A 20,904-nucleotide genomic window follows, 5' to 3' on the forward strand; every position below is an offset into this window, starting at 1 on the left:
AAAAAGAATCTTTATTTGCAGTATCCTCCTGGTGCAGCATGTTTAAATAATCTGCTTCTGTGTTACGATTTGAACGCCAGTAACTACTGGAAACGAATCTGGTATCTTGGGTCTTGAAGACCTCAGCAAAACCTCTAATATGTTTGTATTTTTTGCAAACCTTTGGGGAATGCAAAAGAGGGAATTCTCCAGAAACAGTTTATGTATTTGTCAGCAATGCATTATAGAAACTTAGTTGAAGGATAGGAAACAGAAACTTTCTGTTCCTCCTCTACTCCTTCTTAAAGGGCAGTTTCAGAACTCTTTTGCATCCTTGCCCTCACTCCTCTTTCTCAGATCTTCAAGGCCAACGATGCATTTCCAAATTGCCAGCATCTTCCAGGGTAAGTACAAGAATTTGACGAGGAAAGCTAGGTGGCATAGATAGCAAGGGCCCAGAAATTGCCCCAGATGGGCAAGGTGTGTGTGACCAGATGTGAACTGAGGATAAAATCAGTTTGGAAAATCCATTTAAAATGCATCAGCAAAAGACCAGCAAATGCATTTCAATTTATTAATGCATAATTATGTGAACATAATCCACAAATAATATAAAAGGATAATCAAGAGGCCCATATACATAAATTAATCTTGGGGGAGGGTAAATAAGAAGTATATACAGGTAATATAAAGTACAATGGTTACATGGGATAATAAAGTGTGAAACAAACTGTATTAAAATATCAGATAAAATGGCTATTACATGCAAGGATTACAGTGTGCAAGATTAAAATTAACTCCAATTAACCCTTGCTAAATCGCACACTAGCACACCTATATATAGCTTCCTATATTCACCACCTCCTAACTACATGGTCTTTTAGTTTTAGGGAGTCCAGAGTGGAATTCCAGGAAACAGGCTCCTGTGGTCTTAGTTGAATGTGAGCTCAATCTGGTGTCAGGGTATAGGATCCAGAAACATGCAAATAGAAATTTAGTTAAAGTAGAAGGAGGAGGAGGCGGAGGAGGAAAAGCTTCAAAAATAAAATAATGAAGTCTAAACCTCACCCAGGAAAAAGATAAGTAACCTATAGAAGTAACCGATGAAAATAAAATCTAGGCAAAGTTGTCCATAGGCAGTAGCTCAGGAAAAACGCAGCTGTGTAGAGAAGTAACAATCTTTCCAAAGATTAAACAGCACTGTCCACATTGGGTAAGTGGAAAATTCAGCACAGAAAACCTAAGCCAGAGCAGAATCAGGGGACGAAACCTGCTTGCGTGAAATAGAGATGGAGCCAAGACGGAGTTCTGTGAAGAATAATGTGACGTATCTCTCAGCTCCCCCAAATCCCAAAATTATTCCCTGTTTGCTGATTGGTTCCTTTCATTTGTCCTTTACTCACAACTAAAAATTGGTTCTATACTGATAAATGCCATGATGGGGCAGAAATCATACCACTTTCCTTTAATGTGCAGGAACTTGCCAAGTGATGTGCTCCTGAGGTTTTGTCAGACTACACTGGGCCCAGACACAATTTTCAAAAAACCAACTTTATACCTTCTTCGCACTATGGTCCATTGTGCCACAGCTTGGCCAATGCCTAGTCACCATAGCAACCACAAGTCTTCCACTTCATTTCAGAATTCAGAGGTCTGGGCTGAGAAAAATATCTGCCTTCCCTTGCAGTGGAAAGCAGACAGTAATGTTGTTTATGAGCCAATCTGAAGCCAAAGACTTCTTCCCATCCATAGCTCTGCAGGTCTTGTTTTCAGTATCCCTGGATCTCCCCCAGCTAAGAAGAGACCTACAAGTAGCAGCTAACTCTGGGACCAGTGCTTCCAGAGGGAAGTATCTAGGAACAGGTCAGGTGGCTAAATTTGAGAACCCTAATCTCCCTGTGGGATGTGCTAACTTTTGTGCTTCCTGAAATCTGCATTGCTTGCTCCCTGCAGTGGTGCTCCCCAGGAAAAAAGAGGTATGTGCTTTAAGGATAATGTTGTTTCCCAATTGCTTTTTTGCAGATCCAAGTTCTGTAATGTGATGCAAAGATACAAGGACAGATCCACATAGAGTGCACATGACTCCCCCCACCCCACCCAAGATTCCTGCAGTTTCCCCTCAAAGAGCTACAATTCCCACAACCCTTAACAAACTACAGTTCCCAGGGGTCTTTGGGGAAAATCCATGTGCATTAAATGTGCTTTAAATGCATGGTGCAGTCTGAATAAAACTCAGCATGAATTTTGAATTTTATGAAGTATGGTGGCATCTTGTTTGGGCACAACTTACAGTCAGTTTGGTTTATGATTTAGGGCAATCCAAAGCTTATTCTGTAGTGCAGTGGTGCTGACATGCTGTTTACTTATTCAGACCGCACCCGTGCCTTTGAATCGAATAGGGAACTCAAATAGGGAACTCAAAATTGCAAACCGGCAAATGGGGACCAGTTTCCGCTTTATGCCTGAGCTTTCTGGTTGGAGCACTAAAGCAGGTAGCAGGGACATGTAAAAACACCGCATAAGCCATTCATGTCACTAAAGTCATAACTGCCCTGCTTGGTGGAGCAGAAGAGTGCACTGTTTTAGATTTGCAACCTCTGCTTGAATAATTTTACTTAATCTTTTCACTGAAACCTCAAGTTTCTGAAACTTTCAGTGTACTGGAAAAGGAGCTGGAACTCCTGTATGGTTTGTGGTTGCTGGTGTAGGGAGCCTGGGGGAACAGCATGAGAGGGAAGTGTTGAGTCTATGGAGGGGGGAAATACTTCTTTCATCTTCTTCCATTCACTACCATATTTTAGGGGTGAACTCAACATATTTGTCCGAAGTGAAATCTTTCTCCTGAACAGTGCTGAACTATATAGGTAAATAGAATTAGAAAGTACATACAGTTATTTTTAAGCTGTGTTGTGCTGCCAGCCACTATTCTGGTCCTCTTGCCAGTGTGGATCTATAACAACAACAACAACAACAACTTCTTCAACAACTTCTTCTTCTTCCTTCTTCTTCTTCTTCTTCTTCTTCTTCTTCTTCTTCTTCTTCTTCTTCTTCTTCTTTATACCCCACCCATCTGGCTGGGTTTTCCCAGCCACTCTGGGCGGCTCCCAACAGAATTAAAAGCACAATAAAACATCAAACATTAAAAACCTCCCTAAACAGGGCTGCCCGCAGTTTCTTATTACACACCTGCCATGTGTGAAGCTCTTCAAATGAAAACCTCCTCCTTCTGCACTCTGATGCAGCAGTACTATGAATGAGTAGGGTAAATGAACTCAGGCTTGCTAGAGAGGTTAAAAGCAACAAAAAAGGCTTTTATGGGTATGTTCGTAGCAAAAGGAAGAACAAAGAAACAGTGGGGTCACTCAGAGGAGAAGATGGTGAAATGCAAACAGGGGACACAGAAAGGGCTGAACTCCTCAATGCCTTCTTTACCTCAGTCTTCTCCGATAAAGAAAACAATGCCCGACCTGAAGAATTTGAAGCAAATGATTCAGCAAAGGAAACACAGCCCAGAATAACTAAGGAGATAGTACAAGAATACTGTACTTGGCTAGTTTAGATGTATTCAAGTCTCCAGGGCCAGATGAACTGCATCCAAGAGTATTAAAAGAACTGGCAGGTGTGATCTCAGAACCACTGGCAGTCATCTTTGAGAATTCCTGGAGAACAGGCGAAGTCCCGGCAGACTGGAGGAGGGCAAATGTTGTCCCTATTTTCAAAAAGGGGAAAAGAGAGGACCCAAATAATTACTGCCCAGTCAGTCTGACATCAATACCAGGGAAGATTCTGGAGCAGATCATTAAGCAAACAGTCTGTGAGCACCTAGAAAGGAATGCTGTGATCACCAATAGTCAGCATGGATTTCTGAAAAATAAGTCATGTCAGACTAACCTGATCTCGTTTTTTTGACAGAATTACAAGCCTGGTAGATGAAGGGAACGCAGTGGATGTAGCCTACCTTGATTTCAGCAAGGCATTTGACAAGGTGCCCCATGATATTCTTGTAAAGAAGCTGGTAAAATGCGGTCTTGACTATGCTACCACTCAGTGGATTTGTAACTGGCTGACTGACCGAACCCAAAGGGTGCTCATCAATGGTTCCTCTTCATCCTGGAGAAGAGTGACTAGTGGGGTGCCACAGGGTTCTGTCTTGGGCCCACTCTTATTCAACATCTTTATCAACGACTTGGATGATGGACTCAAGGGCATCCTGATCAAATTTGCAGATGACACCAAACTGGGAGGGGTGGCTAACACCCCAGAGGACAGGATCACACTTCAAAACGACCTTGACAGATTAGAGAACTGGGCAAAAACAAACAAGATGAATTTTAACAGGGAGAAATGTAAAGTATTGCACTTGGGCAAAAAAAATGAGAGGCACAAATACAAGATGGATGACACCTGGCTTGAGAGCAGTACATGTGAAAAGGATCTAGGAGTCTTGGTTGACCACAAACTTGACATGAGCCAACAGTGTGACACGGCAGCTAAAAAAGCCAATGCAATTCTGGGCCTTATCAATAGGAGTATAGCATCTAGATCAAGGGAAGTAATAGTGCCACTGTATTCTGCTCTGGTCAGACCTCACCTGGAGTACTGTGTCCAGTTCTGGGCACCACAGTTCAAGAAGGACACTGACAAACTGGAACGTGTCCAGAGGAGGGCAACCAAAATGGTCAAAGGCCTAGAAACGATGCCTTATGAGGAACGGCTAAGGGAGCTGGGCATGTTTAGCCTGGAGAAGAGGAGGTTAAGGGGTGATATGATAGCCATGTTCAAATATATAAAAGGATGTCACATAGAGGAGGGAGAAAGGTTGTTTTCTGCCTCTCCAGAGAAGCGGACACGGAGCAATGGATCCAAACTACAAGAAAGAAGATTCCACCTAAACATTAGGAAGAACTTCCTGACAGTAAGAGCTGTTCGACAGTGGAATTTGCTGCCAAGGAGTGTGGTGGAGTCTCCTACTTTGGAGGTCTTTAAGCAGAGGCTTGACAACCATATGTCAGGAGTGCTCTGATGGTGTTTCCTGCTTGGCAGGGGGTTGGACTCGATGGCCCTTGTGGTCTCTTCCAACTCTATAATTCTATGAAATGAAAGAGGGTGCATTGCTAAGGTTGTACATGCTGTTTGCTGCAAATGCAAGTCCTGAGAATGCATCCATATGTGTGGATGTGCCTGCATTAATTAATTAGAAACCTGATAATTTTGCCCAAATTGTAAAGCGTGTCTTTGAAAATGTTTTAAGCTGGGGAATAAAATCTTCCTTGGTAACAATGGGCATTCTTGGCCTCTACACACACTTTCCTTGCTCTGCCTGCCTTCCAGTCTGAGGTTCTCCCCTTGGGCTGAGCTGGACCTTCCCATGTACTTTAGATTCTGGTCAAACACTATGATCCTACAAAGTAGGTAATGTTGTTTCTCTCTCCTTCAGGTTGGCTGCGCAGGACTACATCTGGACTGCTAATTCTCTGTCTGCTATGCTCTGGCTTAGATGACTCACTCTGTAAGTGTCTCTGTGTCCTCAGGCTCTCTGATCCTTCTCTGTTCAAGCAACAGCAGCTTTCATGGCCGTTGGGAATGGGACAAAGCTACAGACAGGTTCCTGACTCTTGGCTGTATGACTGCATGTCTTGGCTTGTGTTGCTTTCAAAGAAAAATCCAGGCAGTTCTGTTCCATCCAGACTTTCTCACAGTGGCAGGACTCTATTAACTATGGATCATACCTGCATAGGAACCTGTTTCAGAGCTGTGGAGCCTGTGGTCCTCCTGAAGTTGCTGGACCACAACTCTGATCATGACTGACTTTAGGCCATGCTGGCTGGGGGTGATGGGAGTTATAGTTCAACAAATATCTTTGGGGCCAGAAGTTATCCATCCTGACTTAGGTCCCCCTCCACTTTTTCTATTGCTTGTGGGAGAGGGGGCATGAAAGCTGACATTTGTTTGAATTCCATTAACTAGGAAACTCCTTCCCAATAATTAAATACAGCATTAATGCCAAACATTAATGCAATAATGTATGGAAGTTTTCTGTCCAATGATCTCTAGCACACTCAGCATGAAACCACTGCTTGCTTATGTATTTTTATACATGTGCTATCCATGTATTTTATATATAGAGAGAGGGGGAAGGCAAGAAAAGCCAAAACAGAGTTACCTTATATTGCACAAATATTGTACTATTTCTCTCTAAACGTAAAAGGTGTGTGTGTAGATCAAAATATTCAGGAGGCCCCATGTGACTTGAGCCTGGGCATACCAAGCAGATCCATATCTGGAAATAGTTTTTATCTACCAGATTATTTCCATACATCTAATGGGCCTGGGTTATTCCCAGAATAACTGACGAAGCTAACCTTTCCCTCCTCCTGCTCACACAATTTTACCGATACTTTTACTGGGATAGTCTTGAGTTGTTAGAACTGTTGAATGTTAATTCCAGCCACCAGTTTTTCTGTGTGAATTTAGATAATAAATATCTGCATACATATCCAGGACAGTGCCTGATTTACAAGAGCAGCTAGCATTTGACAGTATACAACAGCTGACTTGCAGTACCATTCGGTAAATTTTTGACTAACCCTATTCATTCTTAAGCAGTTGTTAAATGTCCTCTAGAATGACATGGAGAAACATACACTGAATTGCGATGTAAATTTTGATTTTGACATTTAAATGTGAGGAAGTTCTGTCATCCAAATCTGATCCAAGAAATTAGAGCAATGTATTAGATTCTGAATTTTGTTTCCTTTAAAAAAAAACAACTGCAGTAATTCACAGTAGCAGCTCTAGAATTCCATCCGTGCTCATAAATAGAATCAGGTCCCACAATTTCAGAATAGGTAGAGGAAGGCAGAGTAGAGAGGTATCCATTCAGTTCAATTCAAGGATGCTATGACTAGCTCTCTGGCACCTCAAGCTTCTTCTTGTAGCTTGTAGTCTGCTTCTGTTAGCCTTTCACTTTTGTGTCATCCACTTACTACAGCTCTATATGATGGAGCAGTCCGGCTGGCTCAGGGAAACTCTCTCACTGAGGGCCGTGTGGAGATCTACTATAATGGCGAGTGGGGGACAGTATGTGACGATGGCTGGGATATTATGGATGCACACGTGGTCTGCCGTTCCCTGGGCTTCAAGAATGCAGTAGAAGCAAAGCAAGGGGCAGCATATGGGGAAGGTACAATACAGATTTTCATCCCTTATGATATAGAAGAATAGTGTATGTACGCTACTGTTTCCTTTACCCTGCCCCATTGCTTCCTAGACCCAAATCCTAATTTACCTGGGTGTGTTTAGCCTGGAGAAGAGAAGATTAAAGATGGTATTCAACTAAGTTTTACTCAGAGCTGACCCAATGAAATTAATGAATATGACTAAGCAGGGTCCATTAATTTCAATGAGTCTGCTTTGATTAAACACCACCCTATAGGAAGACATGGTTGTTGTTGTTTAGTCGTTTAGTCGTGTCCGACTCTTCGTGACCCCATGGACCAGAGCACGCCAGGCACTCCTGTCTTCAGAAGACATGGTAGTGGCCTTCAAAAAATCAGAAGGGCTGTCACACAGAAGACGGAACATATTTTTGTTGTTGTGGCCTCAAAAGCTGGGACTAGAACCAATTGGTGGAAATTACAGAGAAGTGAATATTCTCTAACATTAGGAGAAACCTCCTAACTGTAAGAGCCGTTGGACAGTAGAACAGGCTGTCTCATAGGAGGCAATGGGCTGTCCTTCAATGGAGACATGGAAACAGGCTGAGCCCCTGTCTGTATGGGACCTTTCCCATTCTTTTCTCATCCTCAATTTAGCCCCCCTCTTCCTCCCAATGGAACTCCCTTCCCTCCAAGATACAATCTGTGGGGTCTCATGAGTTTTTGCTGCCAATTAATACATACTTTTTCACCTAGGCTGTTTTTTTTTCTATAACTGAATGCTACTCTTTGCATCTTGAATTTTGTACAGTGATACCTTGGTTCCCAAACGGCTTAGTTGTGAAACAAATCGGCTCCCGAATGCCACAAACCCAGAAGGAAGTGTTCTGGTTTGTGAACGTTTCTTGGAAGCCAAACATCCTCCGCAGCTTCCGCGGCTTCTGCTTGAGTGCAGGAAGCTCCTGCAGCCAACTGGAAGATGCGCCTTGGTTTTCGAATAGATTCAGGAGTCAAAACCACTGTACTTTGTTTTAGAGCGCTTCCAGACAGCACATTTATTGAGCACTCATAATGATTTGTTTGCAAAAAGTTTATGGAGGTTATACAATGCCAGAAGTTTATCTAAGTATTTGTGATTTCTTTGAGGGAAGGTTATACAATGGTGCTCTAAGTGATTGTTATTTCATGCTTTCCAGTGCTTTTTCCAATCACTTGCCTTACCACAAAAAGTCCATGGGGGATTTATTGTGCAAGAGCGCCTATTATTTGGGCAGTCTGAATTTGCCAATATGCAACTGAATCCCATTCACAAAAATGCAGCAGTCTGGAAGCATCCTTAGACTGTTTTGTTGTGAATTTTAATTGTGGGGTATTTTAACCACTTTTGAAATGTTTAAATTCTCATTGTAATGTGCTTTGTTAGGCACGTTGCTTGAAAAGGGGTATATAAATGCACCAGCCAGATAGATAGATAGATAGATAGATAGATAGATAGATAGATAGATAGATAGATCTCTAACTCTTATTTTGTGAGAACAATTGTTTATTTTTAGTTTTTAAATGTTTAAGAGTGCAATGCTTCTGCATCCAAGTCAGTGCAGCATGACGAGCATGCAACTGAGCTCTGGCTCTGAGGAATGATTGAGCACAATTGATCTTTGCTGTAAATTGGAGGCATGTTTTGTATGTTGGAAATTAATACAAGCCTCAGCTCCACTTCTGACCTACAATATTAGCAGTGGGCTATATCAAGTCAATTGTCTTTCCCTTTCTCTGCAATCTACAGCATGGGGCATTTATTGCTATAGGTTAAAACAAAAAGTTCTACCTTCTTCTCTACTCCCTATCTCTGGTATGACAGACTGCTGTGTTTGCTTTCTTCACAGGACTCGGTCCCATTCTTCTAGATGATGTCGATTGTAATGGGACAGAGAAGTCTCTTGTACAATGTAGATCTCAAGGCTGGTTGTCACACAACTGCGGACATGGGGAGGATGCAGGAGTGGTGTGTGACAAGAGTGAGTCCTCAGTGTGATGTGGTTAGCTGTGTCATCAAAATATCCTAGGGTCACAGGTGTCAATGGTGGCAGCAGGGAGCATAAAATTTACCCAATTTCAGATAGGGGGTGCCCAGGTAGAACTACTACTACCTTGCTGTACCAGTTCAAACCTAGCCCTGCTGGTTTTGCTATGTCAGTCTGTTGTTCATTATTTCAGTTTTCAGATGCTTTTGGGTGACAGCCAAAAGTGCCTGTTTGGCAATGGAACAGATCCCCGCCTCCATGCAACATGAATTCCCTTTCCTCTCCTCACCCCTGCAGCCCCCCCCCCAATACCCTCAGATCCACTCCAGAAGGTTGGAGGACCCAACAGAGGTGATGATGAAAGGGGAAGAGAAGTTCCATTGTGCTTGCCAAATGCTGGCTATCACTGTTTGGCAATACACCTAAACTAATTCCATACATTTTTATTTATGCAAGTAAAGTAATTTCCCTGCTGCTATTGTTCCATAACCCTCTCTCTCATTTTGGAGTGGGGCTATTGGTTATTGCATATTATACTGCAAATTCATGGTCAGCGAGGTTTTCTGTTTTCTCCATGACTCATTTTTGTTTCCATCATTCCAGAAACTGAGTTTTTCCTGGATCATTCCAGAGGTTTTCCTGAGGACCTTGGTAAACTGTATGACAGCCAGCAGGACTGTGACCTCAACATCACTGTGCTGATAGCAGATAACAACACTGAAGTCCTGAGTCTGTGAGCACATAGACTGATTCTTCGTACAAACAGTGAGGCCAGCCTTCTTCTCCAAGGAAGCACACTGAAGGTAGATGAAGAGTGCCTGCCCAATGTGAACAGCTTTCTCAGGTAAGAATAGCAAGGGTTTGACATAGCAAGTCTGATTCTCCTGACTTTCTATGCATTCTGTGCATCAACATGAGGCTGTAATGGGCAGTATTTGAGCCATACAGAAGAGCACACTGTTCTATTAGCTCCTTCACTATGTTGATCTAAAACAGAGCACTCACTCAGACAACAGAAGCACCTCAAAAGACTTCTGCAAAATGTGTTCAGTCTGAAGGGCACAGAAAAACATCTGTGTAAGGGCCAGCATCTCTGCTTTGTGTGTCAGGCGGGGGCGGGGATTGTTTTCAGGTATTTGCAGGTAATGTGGGGCTTACCCCCAAGACTGAATCTAGTTCAGCTAAGTTACAGGCTTAACTGTAATAAATGATCTAGTGGATCACACTGGTCTTGCTTGTTGCCTTCCCCTTTCTCCTTATGGTCGGAAGGTAATGAAAACTAAGCATGTCAATAAGCCCTCACTTTTTTCTATTGCTTGGATTTGGGGCACCACAAACATTCTTTTCAAAGTCCTGAGTCTTTCTCTTTCAAAACCCATCATGATAAAAATAAGCAGTTGCTGTATAGCCATTATCTCACTTCTTAAGTTTCCTTCTGTTCATGCAGGTACTTCTACTCGCGGCAGATCAGAGTGACACTGGATTCAGTAAAGTGCTTCCACAAGCTGGCTTTGGCCTACGGAGTTCCAAGCCTGCAAGCGTACTGCATCCAGGTCTCCCCCAACTTATTTCCATTGGACCCCACTTTTCATGTTCACCTGAAGCTGTACAACTACAGCCTGGCCAGTGGAGATGCCCAGCTGCAGGATCTCACCATGCAGCACCTAGCCTGGAACTGTGAGGCCTTGACTCGCACTGAGGCCTGGTTGGCCCTGACGCCAGAGATGATGGAGGCCCTGCTGTCCCGTACAGATGTTGTGATTCAGAATGAATGGTCCCTGCTGAAAGCTCTGGACCAATGGGCTCATACCAATGAAATAAAGGAAGGCCACGTGGAAAAGATCCGCTTTCCTATGCTTTTGCCAGAGCAGCTGCTGGAGCTCCAGTTCAACCTGACCTTTTATGAGACTTATAAGAATATTTTCCAGAGGAAGATTATGGAGGCTCTTGAATTCCACACAGTGCCACTCAGATTCCTAGAGCAGTACAAGCTCCATGACCTCACAAGTGATTCACACATCCCTCGTTTTTACACTGAGCCCACTTGGAGCATGCACCTAAGCTATGGCTTCTTGTTGCAGCAATATTTTCTTGGATCCCAAATCACCCAGCAACTTGAAACAAACAAGCACCCTAGCTTTCTTTTCAAGATGCAGAAGATAACCTGGGCCTTCAACTACCACAGCCCTGAACAAAGCCACCAAAATGGTACATGCTCTTCCTCAGACATTACCCCTGTTAGCTATCTTGCACTGGAAGGTTCTTCTGATGACACCATCCATTACAATAACAAAGCACTCTTGCTCTGCCAAAGTTCCTATATCGCAGGTATTGTCAGTTTTCAAAATGGTACGGCCGTGGTTCCCAATGCCACCTTCTTCCCATGCCCAACTCGCTACTCAGGTTTTATTGTTGTGGTGCGTCCTAGTTACAAGCTGAACACATAAAAAGCTAGGATTCTCTGTTGCAGGCAGAATATATAACAAGTCAAAATCTGCCCTTGAGGCACATCTCATAGTATCTCAGCTTCTATTGTTGTCCTAGCTGCTTCTCTAACTGTTGATTCAGCATTGTGTCTTGATAGTCCAAGCCAGCATCTATATCATGGTGAGCTAATTCAAAGTGGATAGGTAATTTTATTCACCCTCGAGTTTGACAGATGCATCTACAATTAATCCTAATTAACTGAAGTCCCCATGCTGTTGGATGTGCATTCCCTGCCCCTTTATATCCCCCTAGCTTGAGATTCTCTCTTAATAAAATTTGAAAAACAAGTTGCCAACTTTCGCTTTCAATATTATTATATTAACATTGATTTATTAATTGCCTTCTAAACCACCATATCAATAAGATTTACATATGAAACCATTAAAAACAGTTAAAAATACAAAAATGAACACATTTTTAAAAAGACTAAATCTCTAAGAAGTGGACACTCGTGGCAAAGACCCATTTAGCCTGTTGGAACAAAAATGTCTTCAGTTGTTTCCAGAAATTGCAGATTCTGAACATGAATGATATTCCAAAGAAAAGGGGTAGCAACACTAAAAGCTACACATTTTTGGTGATCCAAAAAGCCACCACCACTATACCATTCTTCTAAAGATCTCAGACAAAAATGTCTTTGAGCATTCACAGGATGACCTTACCATAGAGTCAGCTGCTATTCTGAAAAACTGACCTAACAGCAGTGCCTCTGAACATGTGCAAAGTATGTTCGCCTTGTGAAGGGCACTAGTTTCTTTCTTTTTGTAACCTTGTAGAATTAAAGAATCCCTGTCTTCACTCAGTATCTGTGATAAGCCTATGTAGCTGGGAGGGAAAAGCTAGTAGTCATGTACAGTACTTCAATCTTGTCCAGGAGTGCCATCTTGGCCCCACGACTGTGGGTGTCTGAGGCCATGGGTGCCATGCAACATGCATAGCCCTGGCGCTGAAATTTGTGGGTGCCCAGCCCCTTCATGGGGAACTTTATGGGTGCTCAGGGACCCAGGGACCCAGGGAGTCGGCACCTATGATGCTGTCAGTGCTTACTTTGAAGCAGTAAAAGAATGGAAAGATTTATTCAGAAACACTGAACAGAACATAAATTCAGGCATATAGAACAGCAGTCTAGCAATAAAACTTATCACATAGTGGAAAAGGGTCAAAGTCAGAGATGCAGGGTTAAAACATTTAAAACTTTTAGATTTCCTAGAAAATTATTAAGCCACATGTATATAGACTTCAGCCTTCTCAGTCTGAGATCAACTGTCAATCTGCCAAATTGGTTTCAGCTGGTTGTTTGCTAATGCTGCTCTATCTCTAGGTGAAAAAACAGACATCTTCTATAGGTAGCAACAGTGACAGCTCATGCCCACTGGACCTGGCAGGGCTCTTAGGAAGTCAGGGGTGTGTGGTCAATTAAGTCTCAGTGGCATGACCAGTTCTAGCTTTCTCCCCATCCTTCTCCCTTGCAAAGATACCATGGAGACTTAAGCTTTGCAGTTGTACAAATACTTAAGCAGTACCTACCTAAACTGAAAAGTGTCTTACTGTACTTTGGTTCAGAAGAGGTCCCGGCTGTCACAGTTGATTCTCTGTGGGAGAAAAGCTGCACTTCAATGCAAAGGAAACAGTGCAAATGGGAAAAGAATGTGATCAATTACATATGGTTTGTGGACTGAAAGCAACGAAAACAGCAAATATTTATCATGTTTGCTGTATTGATTTCTGGTCCAGACATGGGGCAAATAAGCGAACACTGATCATTTGCACTCCTGTTTCCATTCGAATTCTCTGACCTCCCTACATGCTTGCCAAGGAGATGTTTAGCACCACGTCTAGTTTGGTTGTTAGCATTAGTCATACAGTTGCTCAGACCAGGAAGCAGGCTGCTTGACCTGGAAGCTTTTAAAGGAGCTCTGGGCACATTGCCTGTCTTGCAATGCTGTGGCCTGCTGTCAGAAAAAATGATTCCATGTCCACCATTTCTTCTAGTTCCCTTCTCTCATCAGAGTACACAAGCCAAGTCCTTGCTTGTTATATTTGAGTTCTGGCTTCCAAATCTGGAGGAATTTCCCACAATATAAGGCATCCCTCCTGTGCTGGGGAATAATACAACCAGATTCCCTTAAATAATTTATACAATAACATGAATGATTTCTATAAATAAGTGCATGTAAAGTTACCATGGAAGAGCAAAACTAAATAAATAAAAACTGTATGTGCAATTGCCATCTATCCCACATCACATCACATCACATCAGTACTGTATCTGTATTTATGTCCATTCTACTGGCTATACAGTAATCCCTTGGCAGTTTAATAATATATATTGATAGGACACCCACCCCCTGACTTTGTGGCTGCAAAGAAGCAGGTTGTTTGATTGCCAGGATCTCTTACCTCTTTCTTTTATTTAGTTTCCCCCCTCTGATGCTCTTATGCCCCTTGGGGAAGGGCTGTAACTCAGTGATAGTGTCTGCTTTGTGTGCAGAAGATTCTAGGTTCAATCCCCAGCATCTCAAGGTAGGGTTGAGAAACACTCCTTCCTGAAACCCTGGGGAGCCACTGCCTGCCAGTGTAGACAAAACTAAATAAGAAGGACCAATGGTCTGATTCAGTATTAGACAGCTTCCTATATGTCTCCTATATGTTGCACATAAGGATAGGGATGGTTTTCCAGCTCCAAAGAGATTTCCCTCTTTCCCTCAGAGGTGGTTTGCGACACACATAGCAAAAAGTTTGTCATTTCCTGAGCACGATCAGCATTTTAAAAGTTGCTTTAATGGTTAAGGTGTGGGTGAGTCCAACAATGAGCACTGTCAGCACTTCAAACAGGAAAGCAACACCGCAGAAGCTGAAGAACAAAGAGAACCCGATTGGCCACAAATGCCTTGCAAGGGAGCAACATCTTAGCAGTGGTCCTGAGGACGTTTGCCCCTCATATATTCTGACAATGTAGGCTGTCTCTGCACATGATTCCCATCATGTGAGTGAGGAGCTCTTCCATCTCTTTCAAAAGTCTTCCTCCTAAAAACATCCAGGGCTGGGGCTCTTCCTTAGTTTTCCCTAGTTCTGTATCAGTTCATCACCCCTGTGCCTGTTTTTCTCCCACCCCATAAAAGTTCAGGAAAATGTTTTGCCTACTTTTTGAGGGGAGGGCATGCATTTACTTAAAAAAAAATATTTAGTGATAAATCAGAAAAAAATAAGAATTTGTTCTTGTTCTTAAGGTATCTTCCACAGCAGAGCCCTTCAACGCTGCTGAGGCATTTCACTTGAATCAAAATGGAGGCTCCACACAGCACTGAATTTAGCTTTCTATTTTCCAACAGTGCCGTTCTCCACGGTCAAGATCCTTCTATGTTTACTTACAAGCCCTATTCAGTAAAGGTCCCTTTGAATGTTAAATTAAAACCTTGCCAATGTTATTGCTTCCTGTTGATCAAAGCTGGAGGATTACTGATTAAAAGCCTGTTAATTGCCTCTTGAATAGGGATCAGAGGCAGCATGCCAATGAGTACCAGTTGCTGAGAAACAGCCGTGGGAAGGGGGCTATTGGTCTCATTTTTTAAATAGTAATATAGTGTTATTTCATCATTACAAACTCAAAAAAGAAAAGATAACAAGACATTAACAAGTAATTAAAGTCCCCGCCCCCAAAAAAGAATCTGACATTGGGGCAATTAAGGAGAGACTATTCAACAGGCAATTCACAGGCCACAGTCAACAGGAAATAAAGGCATAGCCCTTTAAATAGAGACCTGCTCATCCACACTAGACACACAAATGGCGTGATTGCATTTTATTGCAATATTGTAGGTCAGGGGGAAAACAGAGGATGGCCTCCTGTTTCACTGCCCCCCAACCTATAAAACTGCAATAAAATGCAGTATCTGTAATTTGTTCTGCCCTATGTGGAGCCACTACTTTCATATCCTCTTATCCAGGATAGGGGTGAGTCATTTTGGGAAAGCTGGATGTGTTGTTGTTGTTGTTGGTTTCTAAACTGCCCTTTACCTCATAGGATCATAGTGTGGTATACAGCAAAGTAAACACATCACAAATGCAATAAAATGGATTTGAACAATAGCATCAGATTCACCCACCCCCCAACTACAAATCAGCAGTGGACATTGTTCCAATACCCAAGCCTACCCTTGTCCCCCAAACATCAGCATAAATAAGTATATATTGAGCCATCAGCAAAAATTCATCAATGAAGGACACAGCTATATTCCCAAGGCATGGGAGTTCCACAAATTGTCCAGGGCTGGGGGAAGAGGGCACAGAGAAGGCCCTCTCCAAGGTTGCCACATGATGAGCAAAGCTTATCTGTGGAACCATAAAAAGGGCCTCCCCTGCAGATCGTAAGGCCAGGACTGGCAGGTATGAGAAGAGACTGGTGCATTTTCATGTCTTTTGGGCTTAAATTGTCCAGGACTTTGTACATCAGAGTTCAACAGCAAATAAGCAGCCAGTGTAGCTCCTGGAGGACTGGTGTTATATGAAATCCCCTTGCTGTATCACTCAAAACTCTAGCAGTTCTGTTCTGCACTAGTTGCAGCTTCTGGACAATCTTGAAGGATAGTCCAACACAGAGGATATTACAATAGCCTTAACAGGAGGTGGGTAACTGTGGTTGGGCTATCCAAGTCAAGAAAGTGTTGCAGCTGATAAACCAGAGATAGCTGGAAATAGTCACTCCTAGTCACCTACGCTCCAGTGACACAGCTAGAACCAGTAGTACCCTGCAATTCTGCCTAGAACATGCTACAGTATTTCTTTAATTCCCAGGTTGGTTCCCAACCCAGGATTTTACTATGAAAGTGTAATGTAAGTGTTAATAAACCAGAATGAAACCATTACAATGGTACCTCAGGTTACATACGCTTCAGGTTACATACGCTTCAGGTTACAGACTCCGCTAACCCAGAAATAGTGCTTCATGTTAAGAACTTTGCTTTAGGATGAGAACAGAAATCGTGCTCCGGCGGCGCAGCAGCAGCAGGAGGCCCCATTAACTAAAGTGGTGCTTCAGGTTAAGAACAGTTTCAGGTTAAGTACAGACCTCCAGAACGAATTAAGTACTTAACCCGAGGTACCACTGTATAGGGATTTGTGGGGCTCACCCTACCATTTGGCAGAATGAAGCCATCTGCTTTAGGCAGCATCATAGGGTGGGGGGAATTGATGAAAGATGAATTTGTTGCCTGAATGATAAAGCAGGACTTTCTAAAGAGTTGGCCCTAGCAGGGTGGGGCCCCCCACTTGTGCTCTGATTCAGGCAGGAAAATGTTTTGGATGTGCACCGAGAATTTGGTTAGAACAGCTCCCTCCCTCCCCCCACTCCATGCCTGGGTCTGTGCTACAGTGGGTGTGGGAACTGCAGATGTCTGAGTTCCAGGATTGGACCAGCCCTTGGCCTGTGTTTACTAAGTGTCCATGCTTTCTGTGCTGTGAGCAATAAAGCCCGCAAATGGCTGCACATGTGTTTCCATTTATCTCCAGCCATGACTCACTGCTGGGCGCTCAGCCGGCTCCACTCCCTGGCCGTCAGCAGGACCCGCCTCCACCCTGGCTTCCTGACCTTAGCATTGTCAAAACACTCATGCAGATCCTTCTGCGCCTGTTGCAATTTTTCTGCACATCCCCGGGGTATTCTGAGGCTGCTGTACTGCGACTGGACCTCCTTCTCTTCGGCAACCTTGGTCTGAATTTAGAACATGGGGGCTGGGAGGGACCAAGTGGTCAATGCCCTTGGCACGTTCAGAAATAAGGATGGGGTGGGAGAAGGGCAAGATCTGGTGTCTACATGAAGTGCCATGGTAGAGCAGCAGAGCTAAGACACAGCAATGTTTGCCCTTGCCTGTTTTCAACAGATGTGAGTTAGAGAGGAGCTCAGGGCAGTCCCAAATCCCAAGGAGAGGAACAGATTACAGAAAAGGGGGAAAATATTTTTTTCCTTTTGTAAAATGGATCCCATGCTCATCATGAGCATGCTGCTGATCTTGAATGGCCAGGCTTCCCATCAATATAGAAGCCATCAGTGGAGGTGGCCTTTAGGGAGAACGAGGCACTGCCTCAGTCCGCCCCCACAGCCCCTGCCTTCTTACTTACAACCAGTCCAGAGGGGTGGCCTTGGCTGTCAGCTTTGTCTTTCTTAGTCTCAGCAGGGAGGAAGATAGGGACAAAACCAGAATGAATTAGCTGTGTTTGCGCCTGTCATTGGCTTTGGCTCCATTTCTGCTGACCTTATGCTCTACCAGTCCTAATGAACATCAGTCACCACTGGAAGTCAGTTGCTGCTGCAAGGAAGAGGCATCATTCAGGGTACCCCTAATTCTTTGGAATTGTTTGAGGGGAAACCAGGGGGGAAGCTTGCAGACAGCTTAGATATAGGGAATGCAGCGCCCAACACACACACTGCTCCTTCAGCATGTTCAGGCCATAGCAGACCCCTAACTTATGTGGAATTACCTGGAACCTGGCCAAGATGAATCTCTATGCATGTGAAGAATATACAAGACTGTATGTTGTACAACTCACTTCAGCTTCGTTAAAGTGCTTGGGAAGGCCTCTCAAGCTTATGAAAGGGAGACTCTAGAACATAGTATCTGAGGCTTTTGCCTCTTGAGGTCATGTCGTTCTCACTTTCCTCTGTGACTAGACTCATGGTCTGAGGATTGAGAAATCCCTGTATTTTGGAAAGCAGCAGAAGCCACTTGGAAGAAGAAACTGGGCAGTCTCCTGCCTTGCTGCCAGCAGCTGAAATGCATTTCCTCCTCTTGCTATGAGATTCCATCTGGCACAACAAGGGTGGGAACTTACCATGTTTTTAAGAGTTGAGCTGCAGCGCTGAAAACAACTTCCGCAGCTTAATTCGAGCCAGGTCTCAATGGCATTTCACCTCAGAAACTATTTTCAGGGCCATGGTTCATCCCTAAAACATGAAAAGGAGTAACAAATAAACAGGGTGCCACTGTGCATGTACAGAAGTCCTCTGTCTCACTGGAGTAATCATAAATACCTCCCCAACATCTGGGATTAAAAGGCTGGTAGCGGTAGACCAGCTGATGGAATTCCAGATGATGATTATTTTCAAAATCTTTGATTCACTACTGATAACAAAGATCAAGCTGGTTTAGAAATTTCACGTTCTGATCTGGAAGCACTTTGGTAGCCCAGTGGTGAAGCTGGTTTATATATTCTTCTAGAATGCCTAGCATTTATATGCTGGCATTAACCAACTTCCTCAGCCCCCTGGGGAAGACAAAGGTAGAGAAACTGAAGGGACCAATTCATTGATTTTCTCCAAGGGAAGGAAAAATTATCCAATAATTTCTTGGTGTTCAGACTCAGTATTATTAGTGGCACTAGCACAGATTCTTTCTCTACCCAGCCCCCTTTTTGGTACAGCTGGAGAAATGTGTTGTGAAAGGGGGCATTATTGGTTTCTTTCTGTTCTTATTTTTATCATGTATTTTGTGGGGGTTTTTTAATTGTAATTTTATGTTATGAACCACCCTGAGACCTACGGGTTATAAGGTGGCATAAAAATTTAACAAACAAACAAACAAACAAACAAACAAACAAAAACAAAACAGCTGTGCTGGTATCCTGGTCACCATTTTTGTATCCTGCACAATATTCTGGAATCTAGTGTACTTCTGGGTCGCAGTGAAAGGAAAAGTGGCAGCTGTCGCAAAAATTGTGGCAAATATTCAGAGAAAATTCTGCAAAGTAACCTTTTTCTAGGTGGGGGCAGGTGAGAAAAAAAATCTCAATTATTTTCCCTCAGAAAAATGTTGGCCCAGTTCTGCCATATTTCCTCTGGCAGCGTCCTGTCAGAATGCCTTGGGGAGTTCTATTGCCAGCAATGGCTGCCTTGCCAACAGTGGCTGGGCCTTTTAATTTTTTTAAGGCCACATCTGACATAAGACATCACCGGAGGACTTATCTCTCCTCAACTGTCACTCACATCACATAAAGGCCTTCTCTCACCTCAGCCATTATCAGACTGCTTCACTGGGAGAGCTGGGAAGAAGAGCTCAGTGAGCACTCAGTCAGCTGTGCTGTGAAAGGCCTGCTCCATCAGGTCTCCTCTCCCCTCAACTGCCATATGGGGGCAGCCATTCCATCAGGTGGACTCCATGTGATAAATAGGGCTCATTTCACCAGCTTAGGCACTTCCTGCACCTGAACAGTGCCAGCTGGTCAATATGAACTGTTTAGAAATTGGTGCCTGAATTTTGATTTTCCTCTACTATATCACTGTCCTTTTCCCTTGTGTGTGTGTGTGTGTTTGTTTGTTTGTTTGACATTGTAAGCCTGAAGTTAGGGACAGTCTTGTTTTACTTGTAAGTCAGCTGCTGTGGGAGACTTTTTGGCTGAAGAGCCAGGTACAAATGCTCTAAATAAATAAATAAATCCTTGCTGACTGAATGGCCCATTGACTTTTTTTCTGGATGTTTAGCACTGCAGAATCAACATAAATGCTTATTCCAGGGATTCTCTCTGCTGACATGGAGCCAGGAAAACTTGGCTGGACTTGCTGAATTATATTGGGGGCAAGATTTAAGGAAGGGGGCAGGAGGAACCTGTTTATGTGGGCTAACCAGTGCCGCATTATTACTAATATTATAGATTTATAAGTAGACTTCTATGCTTAACTGAAGGAGATTTATAAACATACCATGAAAACAGCTTTAAAAGCATTATTTTAAAAAAGGAGAAAAGCAACAACTTTAGGCTTAAAGACAATACAGAATGAAAATCTAAGGCAGATATCTTTTTATTGAGTTGGAAAAAGCTTGTGGAAACAAAAATATCTTCAAATGTTTCTGGAAAGGACAAGGGGTGGACACCAATCCTATCGATTAGGGTCAGTTAGGATCCTGTTCCACAGAACAGGGGCACCCACCCTAAAAGCCCTGCTGTGGATTATTGTGGAGTGACCTCCTCTTATTTGAGGGTCTTCGAGGGAAACTCTTCTGCTGCACTCAGTGACCTACAGGGAATAGAAGTAGTAATATATTGGGCTCACAGCTTTTATAGGGGGATACTAACAATGGAGACGAAATACCAATATTGTGTAGCAGGGTGCTACCTCCTTACGGAGCCTCCTTTGAGTCACATTTTTACAGCACTACTATTATTCTCTATAGAAAATGCATGCTGCCTTGTGGAGCGCCAAGCACACGCCTGGCCTTAAATAATATATCTAAATCATACACACACACACAAATATATAATTTAGC

The 20,904-nt window shown here is 43.2% G+C and overlaps 1 protein-coding gene and 1 long non-coding RNA gene across 4 annotated transcripts; one reads left to right on the top strand and one right to left on the bottom strand.

Moving 5' to 3' along the window:
• Nucleotides 1-233: 233 nt before the first annotated feature.
• On the top strand, nucleotides 234-11,934 carry LGALS3BP (galectin 3 binding protein). Its single transcript, XM_082210946.1, is given in 7 exon segments — nucleotides 234-383; nucleotides 5,417-5,488; nucleotides 6,971-7,162; nucleotides 9,023-9,154; nucleotides 9,764-9,894; nucleotides 9,898-10,004; nucleotides 10,608-11,934. Coding segments are annotated over 7 exon segments (1,665 nt in total). The 5' UTR covers nucleotides 234-352; the 3' UTR covers nucleotides 11,608-11,934.
• A 770-nt stretch (nucleotides 11,935-12,704) lies between these two features.
• On the bottom strand, nucleotides 12,705-20,555 carry LOC309525605. Of its 3 annotated transcripts, XR_014216451.1 has the most exons (4): nucleotides 19,626-20,555; nucleotides 18,476-18,587; nucleotides 13,175-13,239; nucleotides 12,705-12,964 (listed from the first exon to the last, which is right to left on the bottom strand). It is a non-coding gene; the product is annotated as an uncharacterized lncRNA (long non-coding RNA). The 3 variants fall into 3 exon arrangements; XR_014216452.1 differs by having other exon boundaries at nucleotides 12,705-13,239; nucleotides 19,626-20,552; XR_014216453.1 differs by lacking the exon at nucleotides 19,626-20,555 and adding an exon at nucleotides 18,675-19,386 and having other exon boundaries at nucleotides 12,705-13,239.
• Nucleotides 20,556-20,904: the final 349 nt, after the last annotated feature.

The sequence above is a fragment of the Podarcis vaucheri genome (genome assembly GCF_965113315.1).
Source record: "Podarcis vaucheri genome assembly, chromosome: 2".
Lineage (NCBI taxonomy): Eukaryota > Metazoa > Chordata > Lepidosauria > Squamata > Lacertidae > Podarcis > Podarcis vaucheri.